Raw genomic sequence first — 20,046 nt, 5'->3', positions numbered from 1 at the left:
AAGCCTGTTACCAGAAGGATTTACCATAAGATATGGCGTAAATACCTATACTGGTGCGAATCCAAAGGTTACTCCTGGAGTAAGGTTAGGATTCCTAGGATATTGTCCTTTCTACAAGAAGGTTTAGAAAAGGGTTTATCGGCTAGCTCATTAAAGGGACAGATCTCAGCTCTGTCCATCTTGTTACACAGGCGTCTGTCAGAAAATCCAGACGTCCAGGCCTTTTGTCAGGCTTTAGCTAGGATCAAGCCTGTGTTTAAAACTGTTGCTCCGCCATGGAGTTTAAACCTTGTTCTTAACGTTCTACAAGGAGTTCCGTTTGAACCCCTTCATTCCATTGATATAAAGTTGTTATCTTGGAAAGTGTTATTTTTAATGGCTATTTCTTCGGCTCGGAGAGTCTCTGAGTTATCAGCTTTACATTGTGATTCTCCTTATTTGATTTTTCATTCAGATAAGGTAGTTCTGCGTACAAAACCTGGGTTCTTACCTAAGGTAGTCACTAACAGGAACATCAATCAAGAGATCGTGGTGCCTTCTCTGTGCCCGAATCCTTCAAAGAAGGAACGTCTTCTACACAATCTGGATGTAGTTCGTGCCCTCAAGTTCTACTTGCAGGCAACTAAGGATTTTCGACAAACGTCTTCCCTGTTTGTCGTGTACTCTGGTCAGAGGAGAGGTCATAAGGCTTCGGCTACCTCTCTCTCCTTCTGGCTTCGTAGCATAATTCGTTTAGCCTATGAGACTGCTGGACAGCAGCCTCCTGAAAGAATTACAGCTCATTCTACTAGAGCTGTGGCTTCCACTTGGGCCTTTAAGAATGAGGCCTCTGTTGAACAGATTTGCAAGGCTGCAACTTGGTCTTCGCTTCATACTTTTTCCAAATTTTACAAATTTGACACTTTTGCTTCTTCGGAGGCTATTTTTTGGAGAAAGGTTCTTCAGGCAGTGGTTCCTTCTGTATAATGAGCCTGCCTATCCCTCCCGTCATCCGTGTACTTTTGCTTTGGTATTGGTATCCCAGAAGTAATGATGACCCGTGGACTGATCACACATAACAGAAGAAAACATAATTTATGCTTACCTGATAAATTCCTTTCTTCTGTTGTGTGATCAGTCCACGGCCCGCCCTGTTTTTTAAGGCAGGTAAATATCTTTTAAATTATACTCCAGTCACCACTTCACCCTTGGTTTCTCCTTTCTCGTTGATTCTTGGTCGAATGACTGGGAGTGACGTAGAGGGGAGGAGCTATATGCAGCTCTGCTGGGTGAATCCTCTTGCATTTCCTGTTGGGGAGGAGTTATATCCCAGAAGTAATGATGACCCGTGGACTGATCACACAACAGAAGAAAGGAATTTATCAGGTAAGCATAAATTATGTTTTTTTTTATTTTAGCTGCAGCTGAGTATAACTTTTTACACAGAACTTACTCTGCTGAGCTGAGGAAATTGTGAGGTAAAATATCTTCCTTTTTTACATAGAGATGCTCAGGTGATATTTTCCTGTCAGCTTTTTACAGTTATACTGCATCAGTTTCAAGTGATTTAGCATAATAGTATTATGTCTCTTTTTAATGGGAGGAGAGTCCACTGCTTCATTCATTACTTGTGGGAATTAAGAACCTGGCCACCAGGAGGAGGTATCCCTCGTCCTAGAATAAAGTCAAAGAGGCGCTCTGGTGCAGATAATCCTATAAAGTATGCGCACAACCACTGTATTACAAACTCAGTACTCACAAGTGTGTTTGCACATGCAGTGCAATAATTGACAAGCCGAAGCTTCAGAGCTGCTCGGCTGACTCACTCAGGTCCGGTCAGCTGCTTGCAGCAAACACGCTCCTGTAATGTAAAGGAAGAAATGCGCCCTTGGTGCAGATTACCCCGACCGATGTCGGACAAACAACAAATAACAATGAGCTTATACTCACAAGCGGAGTTGCACAATCAGTGCAATATCGGGCAGACCGAATCTTTAAGAGCCGTTCGGCTGACTCTCTTTAGGTATAACAGCTGTTTCCCGGATTGCTGAATGATTATTCAGGGCTGGCTGCTATTCTTATAAACAAACTGCTCCAGGGAGAGTCAAACACTCTTGCTATTCCAATTGGAGTCGGCGAAAATTTGATGGTTATTATACTCCAGAGCTTTGGATAGAGAATAATATCTCCAAGCAAGGTAGAACAGGTATAAAACTTTTATTAAAAACTTTAAAAATTTGCTTTGCAACGCGTTTTTATTTAATTTAGCCATCGCATCTCTAGCACTAAAACCGTGTCATGCTAAATAAGAAGTTCTTGGTAAAAATATAGAAGAAAATTAGTTAACCAAAAACTTGTTTGATTCAGTACTCAAATGTTAATAAGATATTGTAATAATCTTACGAAATGTGAAGTGTATATACATGACCTAGACACAGAAGAGAGAGGGGAAAAAAAGAGAGAACAAATATCTGATAAGTAGCTATGAGATATGTACAATCTCTTACTTTATCTTCACCTTTTATTGTTATTGTTAACAAGGGTTTGCACTTTCAGACATAGAAAAATACAATTTAGTATGTCTAGTTAAAATAGCAGCAGAATGGCTATTGGATGTGGTTATTGCACTTCAAAGGATCTGGAAGATTCAGTGGTTAAACCATACACTTTAAAGACTTTGTTACATATTAGAAAATAAGGAACTTCCAAAAAAAAATAATGAAAAGCTTAGGTACTTTTCAGGGAGTTATCAAAGCATGGCAGTAAGAGAATCGGTATAAACTATATTTATCTGATTTTATTACTATTACTGGTTACCCTCTTTTTTTACAGAAGCTTTTAAAGCTGAAGTATTTTTTCAGATGGAAAAGAGGGATGATATATATCTCTCTCAAATTTTTTGATATAAATGATAATAGCTTTGTGATAAAATCCGGTTAAGACTCTGAAAAAATAATTTGATCTTCCCATCGATTTCTTTTTTTTGTTGCTTATCTGCAACTGAGGAATTTGGTTAATATCTTAGGATTGGTGCATGGGTAATATATGAGTTGGTCTCAAATTGCTGGAAATGTAAGTATGTGCAAAAATAGAAATTCTATTAAAAATTGGTATAGAACTATAATGCAAAAAGGAGTAGTACATCTTAAAACTCTAGTATTAAAATGGCATATTAAAGGTCTGTTGGAGATTATTGAAGATATAATTCAAAACAGTATTTCCAGAATAGGGAAAATGGCTAAATCTAGCTATTATAGAGAGGCACACATAATTGATAGAGTAAGATATGTTTGACGGATTAAATTTATTTTGAGATGGGGGGAAAAGTAACCGATAATTGTATAAAATGTGGTAGTCAGTTGGCGGATATTCTCCATTATTTTTGGGATTGTCCTCTCATTAAACAATTCTGGAGTAAAATAAGCTACTGTGTATCCAAAATTATACGCAAAGAAATTAAGGTCCATCGAGAGTCAGTAATTTTCATTCTACCAAAAAGTAATAAATACATAGAGAAAGCATTTATTAAAAGGCAATTATAGTTGCTAGATATATTACATTGAGTAACTGGATTTCAAGGAAAAGTCCCTCAGTAGCAGAGTTTAAAATGAAAAGTTTCAATCAAATGAAATTAGAACAGTGCTCGACTGAAGTCAAACAGAAAAAGGAAATAGAAAGTTTTTTTTTTTAGAAATGGGGTATCTATATTAAATAACACTCAGTTGAAGAACAGAAAAAAATATACCCACTGTTATACTAATTATTTAATGAATGCTATTCTAAGAGAGGAATATCCCAATGTTTATTAATATCTGAAAGAATGGAACAAGAGTATAGAAACCAGAGTATGAGACTAAGAGGAGGGTGGGATGAGGGGATATATATATATATATATATATATATGTATATATATATATGTATATATATATATGTATATATATATATATATATATATATATATGTATATATATATATGTATATATATATATGTATATATATATATATATATGTATATATATATATATATATATGTATATATATATATATATATGTATATATATATATATATATATATATATATATATATATATATATATATATATATATATATATATTTTTTTTTTTATTATTAACCCTTCAATAATATAGTATGCTTTTTTACACAGAGACTGTTAGACTAGTATGCTCTGGACAAAATATAGAGTTATCTATGAATTAAGGAAAGTATGTATGATGACTAATCTAAAATAGTCTATTGAAGTTATTACATACTTAGGAGATCCTTTTCTAAACTATAAATATAGATGACTGTTATTGTTTGTACTATGACTTTGCTTTTTGTGATGACTCCACATTTGTAATACTTTATCGTTCCTTTTTTTTTTTCTCTGTACTTTGTGTTTATCATTTATTGGTCATTAAATAAAGATTTAAAAAAAAAAAATTGTTTTTAAAAATAACCCATAATAAAAAGTGGGTTGCTTAGAGGCCAGACCTTTTTGTAACTTATACATGATTTATATCTTTAAAATAAATAGACAAGTTAACCTTTAGATGTATTCTGAATAGGTGGAAGAAGCTAAACAAGAGTTGCAGGAAGTTGTTGAATTCTTGAAAAATCCGCAGAAATTCACAGTGCTGGGCGGTAAACTTCCTAAAGGTAGGCTATTTTCTGAAAAAGTATGAATAGTCCATATATTTGTCTAACTTTTATTTGCATTGGTTATCTTGAGGACCCTCTGGTAGTAAATATTTTGAATCTGGGATTTTTTTTGTGTGTACTGAATTGCTGCCCATGGTGGAAAACAGACGTATCCTTATCAGGACCGGTGAGACAATACGTAGGGGCTTATGCAAATAGTTGGCACTCAATGGCTATGTCTTACTCAGGACTAGCTTAGCTGGTCAACTTGTGCAGAAGCTTAACTATGGGATAATGCCTCTATGCAAACCTGTAACTTATATTTATGGAGCATTGGTTTAAATCGTTACTTCCTAAACACTCTCTGCTTCTTTAGAGGTAGTGAATTAAAATCACCTGGACTGATTTTACCAGGGTGAAAACCAGTCCCTGCTGTTGGTTGTTGCACGATTGTCCACCAGGTGGACTTGTTCTCTATCTGTGAATCTTGTCTGCCTGGACAAATGTACTCCTAAATCCATTTTTTTTTTCTTTTTTCTGTCCATTTGTGTTTAAAGAAAGTTTTAATGTATCTTTCTTTCATGTAATTGGCAGGAGTCCATGAGCTAGTGACGTATGGGATATACATTCCTACCAGAAGGGGCAAAGTTTCCCAAACCTCAAAATGCCTATAAATACACCCCCCACCACACCCACAAGTCAGTTTTTACAAACTTTGCCTCCTAAGGAGGTGGTGAAGTAAGTTTGTACTAGATTTCTACGTTGATATGCGCTTTTCAGCATGCTGAAACCCGGTTTCCTCTCAGAGTGCAGTGAATGACAGAGAGATGTGAAGGGAGTATTACCTTTTGAATACAATGATCATCCTATAGGGGATCTATTTCTTAGGTTCTCTGTTATCGGTCGTAGAGACTCTTCTCCTACCTCCCTTTTCAGATCGACGACATACTCTTATATACCATTACCTCTACTGATTCTCGTTTCAGTACTGGTTTGGCTATTTACTTTTATGTAGATGAGTGTCTTTGGGTAAGTATGTTTCCTTTTATTTATGACACTCTCAGCTATGGTTTGGCACTTTATATGTAAAGTTCTAAATATATGTTTTATACTTATATTTGCCATGATTCAGGTTAATCAGTTTATTTCCTTCTTACAGACTGTCAGTTTCATTTTTGGGAAATGCATATATGAAAAAATATTTCTTACCTGAAATTTTTCAATTGACTTTATTTCTAAATTGTGGGCTGTTAGGCTCGCGGGAGCGCTAAATGCTTTAATTTATTGCGTCAATTTTTAAATGACCGACAGCATTCTGATTTATCTATCTCTGATGAGGATCTATCTGGTTCAGAAGATTCTGCCTCCGATATTGACACTGACAAAACTTCATATTTATTTAAAATCGAGTATATTCGTTCTTTATTAAAAGAGGTGTTGATTGCATTAGATATGGAGGAGACTAGTCCTCTTGATATTAAAACTAGCAAACGTTTAAATTCGGTTTTTAAACCTCATGTAGTTATTCCAGAGGTTTTTCCAGTTCCTGATGCTATTTCAGATGTAATTTCTAGGGAATGGAATAGTCTGGGTACTTCTTTTACTCCTTCTTTAAGGTTTTAGAAACTGTACCCTTTGCCAACTGATAGATTGGAGTTTTGGGAAAAGATCCCCAAAGTTGATGGGGCTATCTCTACTCTTGCAAAGCGTACTACTATTCCTACAGCCGATAGTACTTCTTTTAAAGATCCTTTAGATAGGAAACTTGAATCTTATCTAAGGAAGGCTTATTTATGTGCAGGTCATCTTCTTAGGCCTGCTATTTCTTTGGCTGATGTTGCTGCGACTTAAACTTTTTGGTTGGAAACTTTAGCGCAACAAGTACCAGATCCTAATGTGTATAGCATTATTAAGCTTATTCAACATGCTAATAATTTCATTTGTGATGCCATTTTTGATATCGTTAGAATTGATGTCAGGTATATGTCTTTAGCTATTTTAGCTAAAAGAGCTTTATGGCTTAAAACTTGGAATGCAGATATGACTTCTAAGTCAACATTGCTATCTCTTTCTTTCCAAGGTAATAAATTATTTGGTTCTCAGTTGGATTCTATTATTTCAACTGTTACTGGGGGGAAGGGAGCTTTTTTGCCTCAGGATAAAAAGTCTAAGGGTAAATTTAGGGATCCTAACCGTTTTCGTTCCTTTCGTCAGAATAAGGAACAGAAATCTGACCCTTCCCCTAAAGGAACGGTTTCCAATTGGAAGCCTTCTCCAGTCTGGAATAAATCCAAGCCTTTTAGAAAACCAAAAGCAGCCCCAAAGTCCGCATGAAGGTGCGGCCCTCATTCCAGCGCAGCTGGTAGGGGGCAGACTAAGGTTTTTCAAAGATGTTTGGATCAATTCAATCCAAAATCATTGGATCCAGAACATTGTTTCTCAAGGGTACAGAATAGGTTTCAAGGTAAGACCACCTGTGAGAAGTTTTTCTCTCACGCATTCCAGTGAACCCAGTAAAGGCTCAGGCTTTTCTGAAGTGTGTTTCAGACCTGGAGTTATCCGGGGTAATTTTGCCAGTTCCCTTTCCGGAACGGGGTCTGGGGTTTTATTCAAATCTGTTCTTTGTTCCAAAGAAATAGGATTCTTTCAGACCAGTTCTGGATCTAAAATTTTTGAATCGTTATGTAAGAATACCAACATTCAAAATGGTGACTATAAGGACTATTCTGCCTTTTGTTCAGCAAGGGCATTATATGTCCACAATAGATTTACAGGATGCATATCTTCATATTCCGATTCACCCAGATCATTATCAGTTCCTGAGATTCTCTTTTCTAGAAAAGCATTACCAATTTGTTGCTCTTCCTTTTGGCCTAGCAACAGCTCCAAGGATCTTTTCAAATATTCTCGGTGCCCTACTCTCTGTAATCAGAGCGGGTTTTGCGGTGTTTCCTTATTTGGACGATATCTTGGTACTTGCTCAGTCTTTACATTCTGCAGAATCTCACACAAATCAATTAGTGTTGTTTCTTCAAGAACATGGTTGGAGGATCAATTTACCAAAAAGTTCCTTGATTCCTCAGACAATGGTAACCTTTTTAGGATTCCAAATAGATTAAGTATCCATGACTTTTGACTCTAACAGACAAAAGACGTCTGAAATTGGTTTCAGCTTGTCGGAACCTTCAGTTTCAATCATTCCCTTCAGTAGCTATGTGCATGGAGGTTTTAGGCCTCATGACTGCAGCATCGGACGCGATCCCCTTTGCTTTTTTTCACATGAGACCGCTTCAGCTTTGTATGCTGAGCCAATGGTGCAGGGATTATACAAGGCTATCACAATCAATATCCTTAAATCCCAATATTCGACTATTTCTGACTTGGTGGTTAGATCACCATCGTTTAGTTCAAGGGGCCTCTTTTGTTCGTCCAACCTGGACTGTGATCACAACAGATGTGAGTCTTTCAGGTTGGGGAGCTGTCTGGGGATCTCTGACAGCGCAGGGGGTTTGGTAATCTCAAGAGGCGAGATTACCAATCAATATTTTGGAACTCTGTGCGATTCTCAGAGCTCTTCAGTTCTGGCCTCTTCTGAAGAAAGAATCGTTTATTTGTTTTCAGACAGACAATGTCACAACCGTGGCGTATGTCAGTCATCAAGGTGGGACTCACAGTCCTCTAGCTATGAAAGAAGTATCTCGGATACTTGCATGGGCGGAATCCAGTTCCTGTCTAATCTGTGCGGTCCATATCCCAGGTATAGACAATTGGGAAGCGGATTATCTCAGTCGCCAGACCTAACATCCGGGAGAATGGGCTCTTCACCCAGATGTTTATTCAGATGTGGGGGCTTCCAGAAATAGTTCTGATGGCTTCTCATCTAAACAGGAAACTTCCCAGGTATCTGTCCAGGTCCAGGGATCCTCAGGCGGAAGCATTGGATGCGTTGTCACTTCCTTGGAATTATCAACCTGCTTATCTCTTTCTGCCTCTAGTTCTTCTTCTTCCAAGAGTGATTTCCAAAATCATAATGGAGCGTTCATTTGTACTGCTGGTGGCTCCAGCATGGCCACACAGGTTTTGGTATGCGGATCTTGTTCGGATGTCCAGTTGCCAACCTTGGCCACTTCCGTTAAGGCCAGACCGTCTATCTCAAGGTCCATTTTTCCATCAGGATCTCAAATCATTAAATTTGAAGGTATGGAGATTGAACGCCTAGTGCTTAGTCATAGAGGTTTCTCTGACTCAGTGATTAATACTATGTTGCAGGCTCGCAAATCTGTGTCTAGAAAGATTTATTACCGAGTTTGGAAGACTTGCATTTCATGGTGGTCTTCTCATAAATTCTATTGGCATTCTTTTAGAATTCCTAGAATTTTACGGTTTCTTCAGGATGGTTTGGATAAGGGTTTGTCTGCAAGTTCTTTGAAAGGACAAATCTCTGCTCTTTCTGTTCTTTTTCACAGAAAAATTGCTAATCTTCCTGACATTCATTGTTTTGTACAGGCTTTGGTTCGTATCAAACCTGTCATTAAGCCAATTTCTCCTCCTTGGAGTTTTAATTTGGTTTTGAGGGCTTTACAGGCTCCTCAGTTTGAGCGTATGCATTCTCTGGACATTAAATTACTTTCTTGGAAAGTATTGTTTCTTTTGGCCATCTCTTCTGCTAGAAGAGTTTCTGAATTATCTGCTCTTTCTTGTGAGTCTCCTTTTCTGATTTTTCATCAGGATAAGGCGGTTTTGCGGACTTCATTTACATTTTTACCTAAGGTTGTGAATTCTAACAACATTAGTAGAGAAATAGTTGTCCCTTCGTTGTGTCCGAATCCTAAGAATTCTTGGGAAAGATCTTTACATTCTTTGGACGTGGTAAGAGCTTTGAAATATTATGTTGAAGCTACTAAAGATTTCAGAAAGACTTCTAGTCTATTTGTTATCTTTTCTGGTTCTAGGAAAGGTCAGAAGGCTTCTGCCATTTCTTTGGCGTATTGGTTAAAGCTTTTGATTCATCATGCTTATTTGGAGTCGGGTAAATCCCCGCCTCAGAGGATTACGGCTCATTCTACTAGGTCAGTTTCTACTTCCTGGGCTTTTAAGAATGAAGCTTCTGTTGATCAGATTTGGAAAGCAACGACTTGGTCTTCTTTGCATACTTTTACTAAATTCTACCATTTTGTTTTCTCTTCTTCAGAAGCAGTTTTTGGTAGAAAAGTACTTCAGGCAGCTGTTTGTTTGATTCTTCTGCTTATATTTTCAGTTTTTTTCATTATTCAGATTAAAACTTTTGATTTGGACAAAGGAAGGGGCGGAGCTAACCGCCAAAGCTGCAAGACGCACTGAGCAGGAGCTCCCGACTTAAACTTTATAAAATGGAATGTATAATAGTTATATTCCCTCTACTTTACTAGTGCCTGAGGGGCAATAACATAGGAAGAATCCTGAGACATGTGGATAAAGACCCGGTGGCTAATTAAGCATCTTTGAGCTGAAGAACTGTAGTGCAGCTCCCCGCCACACGCTGACCCGCCATCTTGGAGAAGGGTGTGCTGCTACCCGGCATGGAGGCCCAAGACCTGTATACCAGTATTAAAGGTCTGTTGGAAGAACATGGGAGGAGAATCTGTGACAGACTTGACGCTTTTACGGTCAAAATTCAAGCGGCGCAAATATACAGCGCTACCCCTGCTGTGGAACACGGAGCGGTACTGGAGCCACAAGGTATCGCGGCGCTTACGGATCCCTGGCCGGGTACTCCATCACTGATGCCGGACCCAGGAGAGGGACTTCGCTCCCCCTTTGCAGATTCAAGAGGCCTGTATGTACCCTGCTGGGAACACTGCCAAAGTCTCCGGATGCTCCGGTCTGGGAGCCATTACCCTCCTGAGGTCACCCAGACAGTCTGGTCCCGCTTTAAGGCTGATGGGTTTGCTCGCATGCAAGTAGGGTAAGCTGTCTCTACATGCAGGAATTGTGTATGGCTGAGCAGTGTTATTGGCACTGGGTGAGATGATACTGCTACGTGCCTCCTACCCAGAGGTTTCCTCCTCACTACGGAGTATTAATGAAGGCATATTGCCGGATCCCCATCTGAGGATTGCCTCGGGCTTCTATATATCTCCTGACACATTCCTTTGCTATTTGAAAAGCCCACATTCCTGCACACCGCATGGTCCTTTCCCTGGGCCTGCCATCCCACGTAAGTTAGCCCGCTTGTCGGTGGTTATCTAAGCTTACAGGACATTGAGACTACTATCACTGATGCCTGGTGACTATAATAGTACAGCAAGCTGAAGCTGGGGCACTGACTGTTACACATATCTTCTTATGAAGCCCTGGGACTGCTTCAGCGTTGTAGCCTCTGCTTCAGACAACAGGACAAGGAAACACTTCTTAAGTAATTACGCTTGTGATTACAGTTTTTTCATAACATTGCAGACCTGGCAGCTATTTCCCTCATCCTAAGTTACAGAAACACAACCACTATATGTAAATAGTTTTCCCCAGCGTTAAGATAAACTGAGCATTGCCTAGTGTGCCCTGTTGGTATTATCTCTTATCACACTGACTACAAGGCGTAAGGTGTCTTTGCATTCATGAGAACGCATGGTCTGTTATTAACCAGGCCACATATTTGTAACCTGGACCTTGCAAGCAAAAATAGAGAGATATCACTGTAGTAGGGGTGCAAAGTCTACTAGACAAGACGATAAGTGTGCCAGTCTAAGGGTAAAGCATTCTGGGGATCACAAGGGTAATTAGACATTAACCAACAACTGGCTTAGTGGAAATGTCCTTGATATACAAGCGTCTAGTTTTTTCAAGGGTACTAGTGAAAATATATCAAGGTTTAAGATAATTAAAATTTTCCTAGATACCTTTTAGGCTAAGTATAATGTATTATTCTGTCAGTGAGGCATTGTCATAGTAGTTTTGAACCCTCGGAGTGCTTTCTTAGGAATAATTTTATACTATGCAACACTCAGCCGTATAATAGGGAACAAAGTATATGTGTAAGTGTTTATATGCCATATTACATTACTTGTCCAATGTAGTGGAATTGAAATGTAGAACTATGTATAAAGCAACGTATCACTGACGGGTAGGAAGCATCTTCACAGTTTATGTTAACCCCATCCAGGATAAGCGTATTTGTAATGTTGTTTAGACAATTTTTTACTCTCACCACTAGTATACATAGGTTATATGTTATTTGTTAATGAGAGCATACACAGAAAATACAGGTCTGACTGAGTACTAGGTTCAATAAAGGGGACACTATTACTAGTTTTCATTCTCCCCCCCCCTCCTCCTCCTCATCCTCCCCCTCTCCCTTCTCCCCCCCCCCCCACTATGTGGTTAGGGATAAGCTATTTATCCTCCACATTTAATTTGTTGGCAGAGTTTTGTAGCCTCTGCCCTACCCGTAGAGCTGTTATTGTAGTTTGTCTACATATTAGTGTGAAGAAGGCTCTCCGGGCCCTAACACGGAAGGACCTATTGTGCCTCCCTGTATGTGTTTGAATGTTCATAGTCCAGTTTGTTCACATGATTGTAATATAATTGCTAGCCTACATGAAAGCACAAAGCAACTGTTAGGGTACCAGAGATTGTGGCTGGCGTTAAATGATTTAGATGTAAGCAAAGCATATTGAAATTATGAAACTTATAATTACTACAGGCTGCACAATTCCTGCTTTACTGGCCCTACGGCAGATATAACAGTATTATTAGTCATGAGCTCTAATGTATTACCCACGGTTCTTGTGCTTCCCTTTTTGGTGTATCCCTAGCATTATGTGAGATATCTTCATATCATATCTTCAAATGTTATTAGTCCTTATCTTCTTAATAGTTGTGTACTCCTTCATTTTTATACCAGTTTTCTGGACCTACCCAAGGTCCTGGCAGTTGTGTGAAGGACTATGTTCAATATAGGCCCAAAAGTGGTCTATCTCTTTCAAAAATCCTCTGATTGATACTTTAAGTGCATTGGGGTCCAAAAGTGGCCGCAGCCATTCCTGAGGTAAAAAAGGGGGAGGTTTGGTGTTTGCTCTCCAACCGTTATATATGTAACCTATTTTTCAACTTCGCTGTTAACCTGAATTGTCATGTACCATCTAATGCATGTTATTGCACATCTCTGTATCAACTTCTGACTTATGTTATATTGAGCAAACAGAGTTTTGCATTTGTATTTGTTGGTCCCTCAATAAAAACTATTTAAAAAAAAATAAAAAAATTTTGATTTGGGTTGTGGATGATTTTTCAGTGGAATTGGCTGTCTTTATTTTTAGCCCTCCCTCTCTAGTGACTCTTGCGTGGAAGTTCCACATCTTGGGTATTTGCTATCCCATACGTCACTAGCTCATGGACTCTTGCCAATTACATGAAAGAAAACATAATTTATGTAAGAACTTACCTGATAAATTCATTTCTTTCATATTGGCAAGAGTCCATGAGGCCCACCCTTTTTTGTGGTGGTTATGATTTTTTTGTATAAAGCACAATTATTCCAATTCCTTGTTGATGCTTTCGCTCCTTTCTTATCACCCCACTTCTTGGCTATTCGTTAAACTGAATTGTGGGTGTGGTGGGGGTGTATTTATAGGCATTTTGAGGTTTGGGAAACTTTGCCCCTCCTGGTAGGAATGTATATCCCATACGTCACTAGCTCATGGACTCTTGCCAATATGAAAGAAATGAATTTATCAGGTAAGTTCTTACATAAATTATGTTATTTTTATTTCTGGTATAGTGATCCTCGTGTAAAAATATTAGTTATCTTCACTACATGTTTGGGACAAGCTCCCATTTATCCACCTGCTGACATTTTAATTTGATGATGTAATATTGAATATGTATAAGAAATGGTACAGAATGGAATGTTTTCTTCTGTTTACCAGATATCAATAACAGGTGAAATATTTATATTTATGAAATGCAAATGTATTAACAAGTGAAATCTTCTAGGTATTCTTTTGGTTGGACCCCCTGGAACTGGGAAGACTCTTCTTGCGCGAGCAGTTGCAGGGGAAGCAGATGTGCCATTTTACTATGCATCTGGCTCTGAATTTGACGAGATGTTTGTTGGAGTAGGAGCAAGTCGCATTCGAAATCTGTTCAGTATGTATACTGCATGCAGATTCTTTCAATTAAATAAATTATTTACATTGTACATTTGTATTACCGATTTGCTGCTAAAAAGGGATATAACACATGGCATAGCAACATATTATTATAACCTTTTTTTTTTCTCTTCAGACGTACTATTAAAAGGCCTCTATTGGTTCAAGGTTTTCTCGTTTACAGGCTGTCTTATGTATATAAGTCCCCAAAATGGATGTTTTTTTAAAGGGTCATGAAACCCAACATTTTAAACGACTTTCTTTTCTCTTGTTAAGTGTATTCAGTCCACGGGTCATCCATTACTTATGGGATATATTCCCTTCCCAACAGGAAGTTGCAAGAGGATCACCCAAAGCAGAGCTGCTATATAGCTCCTCCCCTCACGTGTCATATCCAGTCATTCTCTTGCAACTCAACATAGATGGAGGTCGCGAAAGGAGAGTGGTGTTTTATACTTAATTATTTCTTCAATCAAAAGTTTGTTATTTTTAAATGGCACTGGAGTGTGCTGTTTTTTTCCTCAGGCAGTATTTGGAAGAAGAATCTGCCTGCATTTTCTATGATCTTAGCAGACGTAACTAAGATCCACTGGCTTTTCTCGCACATTCTGAGGAGTGGGGTAACTTCAGAAAGGGAATAGCGTGCGGGGTCCCCTGCAGATAAGGTATGTGCAGTAAATATTTTTCTAAGGAATGGAATTGACTAAGAAAATACTGCTGATACCGATGTTATGCAAGTACAGCCTTAAATGCAGTGGAAGTGACTGGTATCAGGCTGATTAATGTATATACAGTAAGGTAATTTTCTAGGAATGGAATTTGTCTAAGAAAATGCTGCTATTACTGAAGTAATGTAATAAGTCTTAAATGCAGTATAAGGACTGGTATCAGACTTATCAATAGAGATACATACTCTTTAAAAAATAAAAGAAAAAGATGTTTAAAACGGTTGCTGGCATGTTTAATCGTTTTTGTGAGGTACTTTGGTGATAAAATTTATTGGGGCATGAATTTTCCACATGGCTGACTTATATTTCTGCATGGAAACAGTTAACTGAGGCTTCCCACTATTGTAATATGAGTGGGAGGGGCCTATTTTAGCGCTTTTTTGCTCAGTAAAAATTCAGTCTCTGTCTTCCTATTTCTTCCTGCATGACACAGGACGTCTCTAGAGAGCTCAGGGGACTTCAAAAGTCATTTTGAGGGAGGTAATCAGTCACAGCAGACCTGTGACAGTGTGTTTGACTGTGTTAAAAAACGTTTTTTTCTATAATATTATCCGTTTTGGGTATTAAGGGGTTAATCATCCATTTGCAAGTGGGTGCAATGCTCTGCTAACTTAATACATTTACTGTGAAAATTTGGTTGCTATAAATGATTTGGTTCATTGTTTTTTCAACTGTGACAATTTTTTGTGCTTCTTAAAGGCGCAGTAACGTTTTATTTAGTGCTTGTAAATTTATTTCAAAAGTGTTTTCCAAGCTTGCTAGTCTCATTGCTAGTCTGTTTAAACATGTCTGACACAGATGAATCTGTTTGTTCATTATGTTTGAAGGCCAGTGTGGAGCCCCATAGAAATATGTGTACTAAATGTATTGATTTTACTTTAAATAATAAAGGTCAGTCTTTATCTATAAAAGAATTATCACCAGATGACGAGGGGGAAGTTATGCCGACTAACTCTCTTCACGTGTCAGTACCTTTGCCTCCCGCTCAGGAGGCGCGTGATATTGTGGCGCCAAGTACATCAGGGATGCCCATACAAATCACTTTACAAGACATGGCCACTATTATGAATAATACCCTGACAGAAGTATTATCTAAATTGCCAGAATTAAGAGGCAAGCGCGATTGCTCTGGGATAAGGACAGAGCGCGCTGGTGCTGTGAGAGCCATGTCTGATACTGCGTCACAGTTTGCAGAACATGAGGACGGAGAGCTTCATTCTGTGGGTGACGGAACTGATTCAGGGAAACCGGATTCAGAGATTTCTAATTTTAAATTTAAGCTTGAGAACCTCCGTGTATTGCTAGGGGAGGTTTTAGCGGCTCTGAATGACTGTAATACAGTTGCAATTCCAGAGAAATTATGTAGGCTGGATAGATACTATGCGGTGCCGGTGTGTACTGACGTTTTTCCTATACCTAAAAGGCTTACAGAAATTATTAGCAAGGAGTGGGATAGACCTGGTGTGCCCTTTTCCCCACCTCCTATATTTAGGAAAATGTTTCCAATAGACGCCACTACACGGGACTTATGGCTAACGGTCCCCAAGGTGGAGGGAGCAGTTTCTACTTTAGCTAAGCGTACCACTATCCCGGTGGAGGATAGTTGTGCTTTTTCGGATCCAATGGATAAAAAATTAGGTTACCTTAAGAAAATGTTCGTTCAACAAGGTTTTATCTTACAGCCCCTTGCATGCATTGCGCCTGTCACTGCTGCTGCGGCATTCTGGTTTGAGTCTCTGGAAGAGGCCATTCACTCGGCTCCATTGGATGAAATCATGGACAAGCTTAAAGCACTTAAGCTAGCTAATGCATTTGTTTCTGATGCCATTGTACATTTAACTAAACTAACGGCTAAGAACTCTGGATTCGCCATCCAGGCGCGGAGAGCGCTATGGCTTAAATCCTGGTCAGCTGACGTGACTTCTAAATCTAAATTGCTTAATATTCCTTTCAAGGGGCAAACCTTATTTGGGCCCGGCTTGAAGGAAATTATCGCTGACATTACTGGAGGTAAGGGTCATACCCTTCCTCAGGACAGGGCCAAATCAAAGGCCAAACAGTCTAATTTTTGTGCTTTTCGAAACTTCAAGGCAGGAGCAGCATCAACTTCCTCCGCTCCAAAACAGGAAGGAACTGTTGCTCGTTACAGACAGGCCTGGAAAAATAATCAGTCCTGGAACAAGGGCAAGCAGGCCAGAAAACCTACTACTGCCCCTAAGACAGCATGAAGGGATTGCCCCCTATCCGTAAACGGATCTAGTGGGGGGCAGAATTTCTCTCTTCGCCCTGTCAGTATATTTATGAAAATCTTAGTAGTGCTATCCAAATAATATATAAGTTTATGGCAGGGTTATAAACACAATCTTAAAATAATTTTCCTTAAAAATTGAAACCCTAATCAACCATGCATCTACTAGACCATACAATTAATATAAATATCTGAATTCTTTTATTTAGTTAATATCCATAAACATATTGAAGTATATTTGCAATAAAAGGAAACTAAATAATATTATAGGCGCTTGAAAACTATTTAAATATGCTATGCAAAATTCCTGCACGCTTATCTTAAGAAACCAGCCTTATATACAAGTCTTTTAACACAATGGGACTAAAAACCTTTAACATCCAAGCAATACAATTCTAAACAGTGTTTATAAAACAATAGGATAATATATATATTCTGCTATTTAACTGCAATTTATCCTAATACAAAATTAACTGACAATATCAGAACTTGCATAGATGAGTTTCTTAGCCAATCAGACACAGATTTAAACAACAATACAATATATAGGCTGTGACTAGCAATTTGAAATACAATATACACTTCTGAATTATTATTATATATTTGCATAGATAAACAATTTAGGATTGGGATTAGTATAACAACACATAGGCTATGAAATGCTAACTTGAAATATTTCCTTAACTCTGCTACATACGGCAATAATAAATGTTTACTTTAAATGCTTGCATACAAACAGGCAGGCTAAGAGCTATTTAAGGTTATATAGTACAATCTAAAAGCCCAATTTGTTCTTTCCAATTCAAAAATTTTAATTTTACTGTAGTGGCTATGCTTATAACTTATCTTACAAAAAACTTGTATACATCACCCAAATAAACAGCAATCCAGTTTCCAATTTTCGCAACGGATCCAATTTCACACCTCATATAAAATAAGTGTAATTGCAATGGAATAGGAGAAATATGGCCCACTTTGTTTTTGTAGTTTGACTGTGTCCCACGCAAAACAGTTTCAGTCAGTTAAAAAAAACTGTAGCCAGTCCCTCTTCTTCCTTCTGCATCCACTATATAGTTTAATCATTGGTGTGAAATATGGGTGGCCCTTCGAAACCTTGTCCCTCTATTGGATAACTGGATATCCCATTTCCAACAGCTAAAAATCTTTCTGGCTGTAGTTCTCTTGTGGCAACACCGGGTGGCAGCATACAGTACAACATAGCAATACAATACAGCGTTTCTGAACTTTTTTTTTTTAAACAACTTAATAATTTTCATAAAGTGGTTATTTAATCAGATTACACTCTCTGCATTAAATATATATAACCCCAATTACAGATGGTTAATATTAGGTTATTTTTTCTGATTATTCTGATACCAAATATGTTATATTATTAACATTTTATTATATTAAGGTAATTTAATACTGCTAATTATCAGCTTAAAATGCATTACAATTTTATCGGTATCCTGGCATTTATATGTGAATAATAGCTTATTTTTAATTCAGTATTGTACTGTATTCCAAGTGAATCCTGTCTATGTAGATCTGAAATAAAAAAAAATGTTAATAATCACTTCTCTTCAGGTCCATAAACATCTATTCATGTTCTTAAACACACAGAGGCTAAGATATTCATGCTTTCAAAACATATATATCATTTCTATGTATATCTGAATTTATTTCCTTAGTATATTTTATTTGAAATCTAATTACAGTTGCTTTGAAATCATAATGTAAGCCATGTGTCTTCTCTATGTTATTCTAACCCCAGACACAATGTCTGTGTCACGTGTATTCTGATGTTATCAGCCACACACTTAACAGGCAGCTGTCAATTTTCAGCTCCTTTGAAGAATGTTTGTATGTCTCACATTTCTTCAGACGGATCGGCATTTCCCTTGGAGGAAATTCATATATGGGCCTGTATCCTGTTCTCTGTTAAAATTACTTCCCCAACATTCCTCTAAGTGATTGTATTACATTGGGCAGGCCAAATGACATAGAGTCATAAAACTCTGCATATAATCAAATGAGCATGGTCACTGAGTCAGTTCCTTTTGGAAAATGTCTGTGTACTCACACCGCAGGGGTCGTGCTTCAAAAGGCTATGCTGATTTTCAATCCTGATGAATGTGTATTCACCCAGCTCTCATCTTGTAGGGGGTTTTGAGTTAAATCCTGACATCAGAATTTCTATTCTACAGCACATCTGATAAAATAGATGGCTTCATATATATACACACATCCTTTTTATATTATTTCATTTACGTATATATATATATATATATATATATATATATATATATATATATATTAGTATGTGTGTGTGTATATATATATATATATATATATATATATATATATATTTACCTTTACCCTGACAGCCCAGGCGTGGGCAAGAGATGTCCAGGATCCCTGGGCGTTGGAGATCATATCCCAGGGATATCTTCTGGACTTCAAAGCTTCTCCTCCACAAGGGAGATTTCATCTTTCAAGGTTATCAGCAAACCAAATAAAGAAAGAGGCATTTCTACGCTGTGTACAAGACCTCCTTATAATGGGGGTGATCCACCCAGTTCCGCGGACAGAACAAGGGCAAGGGTTTTACTCAAATCTGTTCGTGGTTCCCAAGAAAGAGGGAACCTTCAGACCAATCTTGGACCTAAAGATCTTAAACAAATTCCTAAGAGTTCCATCATTCAAAATGGAAACTATTCGAACCATCCTACCCATGATCCAAGAGGGTCAGTACATGACCACAGTGGACTTAAAGGATGCCTACCTTCACATACCAATTCACAAGGATCATTATCGGTACCTAAGATTTGCCTTCCTAGACAGGCATTACCAGTTTGTAGCTCTTCCCTTCGGGTTAGCTACGGCCCCGAGAATCTTTACAAAGGTTCTGGGCTCACTCCTGGCGGTTCTACGACTGCGAGGCATAGCGGTGGCTCCGTATCTAGACGACATCCCGATACAGGCATCAAGCTTTCAAATTGCCAAGTCTCATACAGAGATAGTTCTGGCATTTCTGAGGTCGCATGGGTGGAAGGTGAACGTGGAAAAGAGTTCTCTATCACCACTCACGAGAGTCTCCTTCCTAGGGACTCTTATAGATTCGGTAGAGATGAAAATTTACCTGACGGAGTCCAGGTTGTCAAAACTTCTAAATGCTTGCCGTGTCCTTCATTCCATTCCACGCCCGTCAGTGGCTCAGTGCATGGAAGTAATCGGCTTAATGGTAGCGGCAATGGACATAGTGCCATTTGCGCGCCTGCATTTCAGACCGCTGCAGTTATGCATGCTAGGTCAGTGGAATGG

The 20,046-nt window shown here is 38.3% G+C and overlaps 1 protein-coding gene across 1 annotated transcript in view; it reads left to right on the top strand.

Moving 5' to 3' along the window:
- The window catches only part of YME1L1 (YME1 like 1 ATPase), a 151,173-nt gene that overhangs the window by 54,441 nt on the left and 76,686 nt on the right, over positions 1 to 20,046 (top strand). The window contains exons 9-10 of the mRNA XM_053715694.1: positions 4,549 to 4,639; positions 13,592 to 13,744. Coding sequence (XP_053571669.1) covers positions 4,549 to 4,639; positions 13,592 to 13,744 — 244 coding nt within the window. The remainder of the gene's footprint in view (positions 1 to 4,548; positions 4,640 to 13,591; positions 13,745 to 20,046) is intronic.

This window comes from Bombina bombina, chromosome 5 (assembly GCF_027579735.1).
Source record: "Bombina bombina isolate aBomBom1 chromosome 5, aBomBom1.pri, whole genome shotgun sequence".
Taxonomy (NCBI): Eukaryota; Metazoa; Chordata; class Amphibia; order Anura; family Bombinatoridae; genus Bombina; species Bombina bombina.
This window is presented reverse-complemented; position numbering and strand designations above follow the sequence as displayed.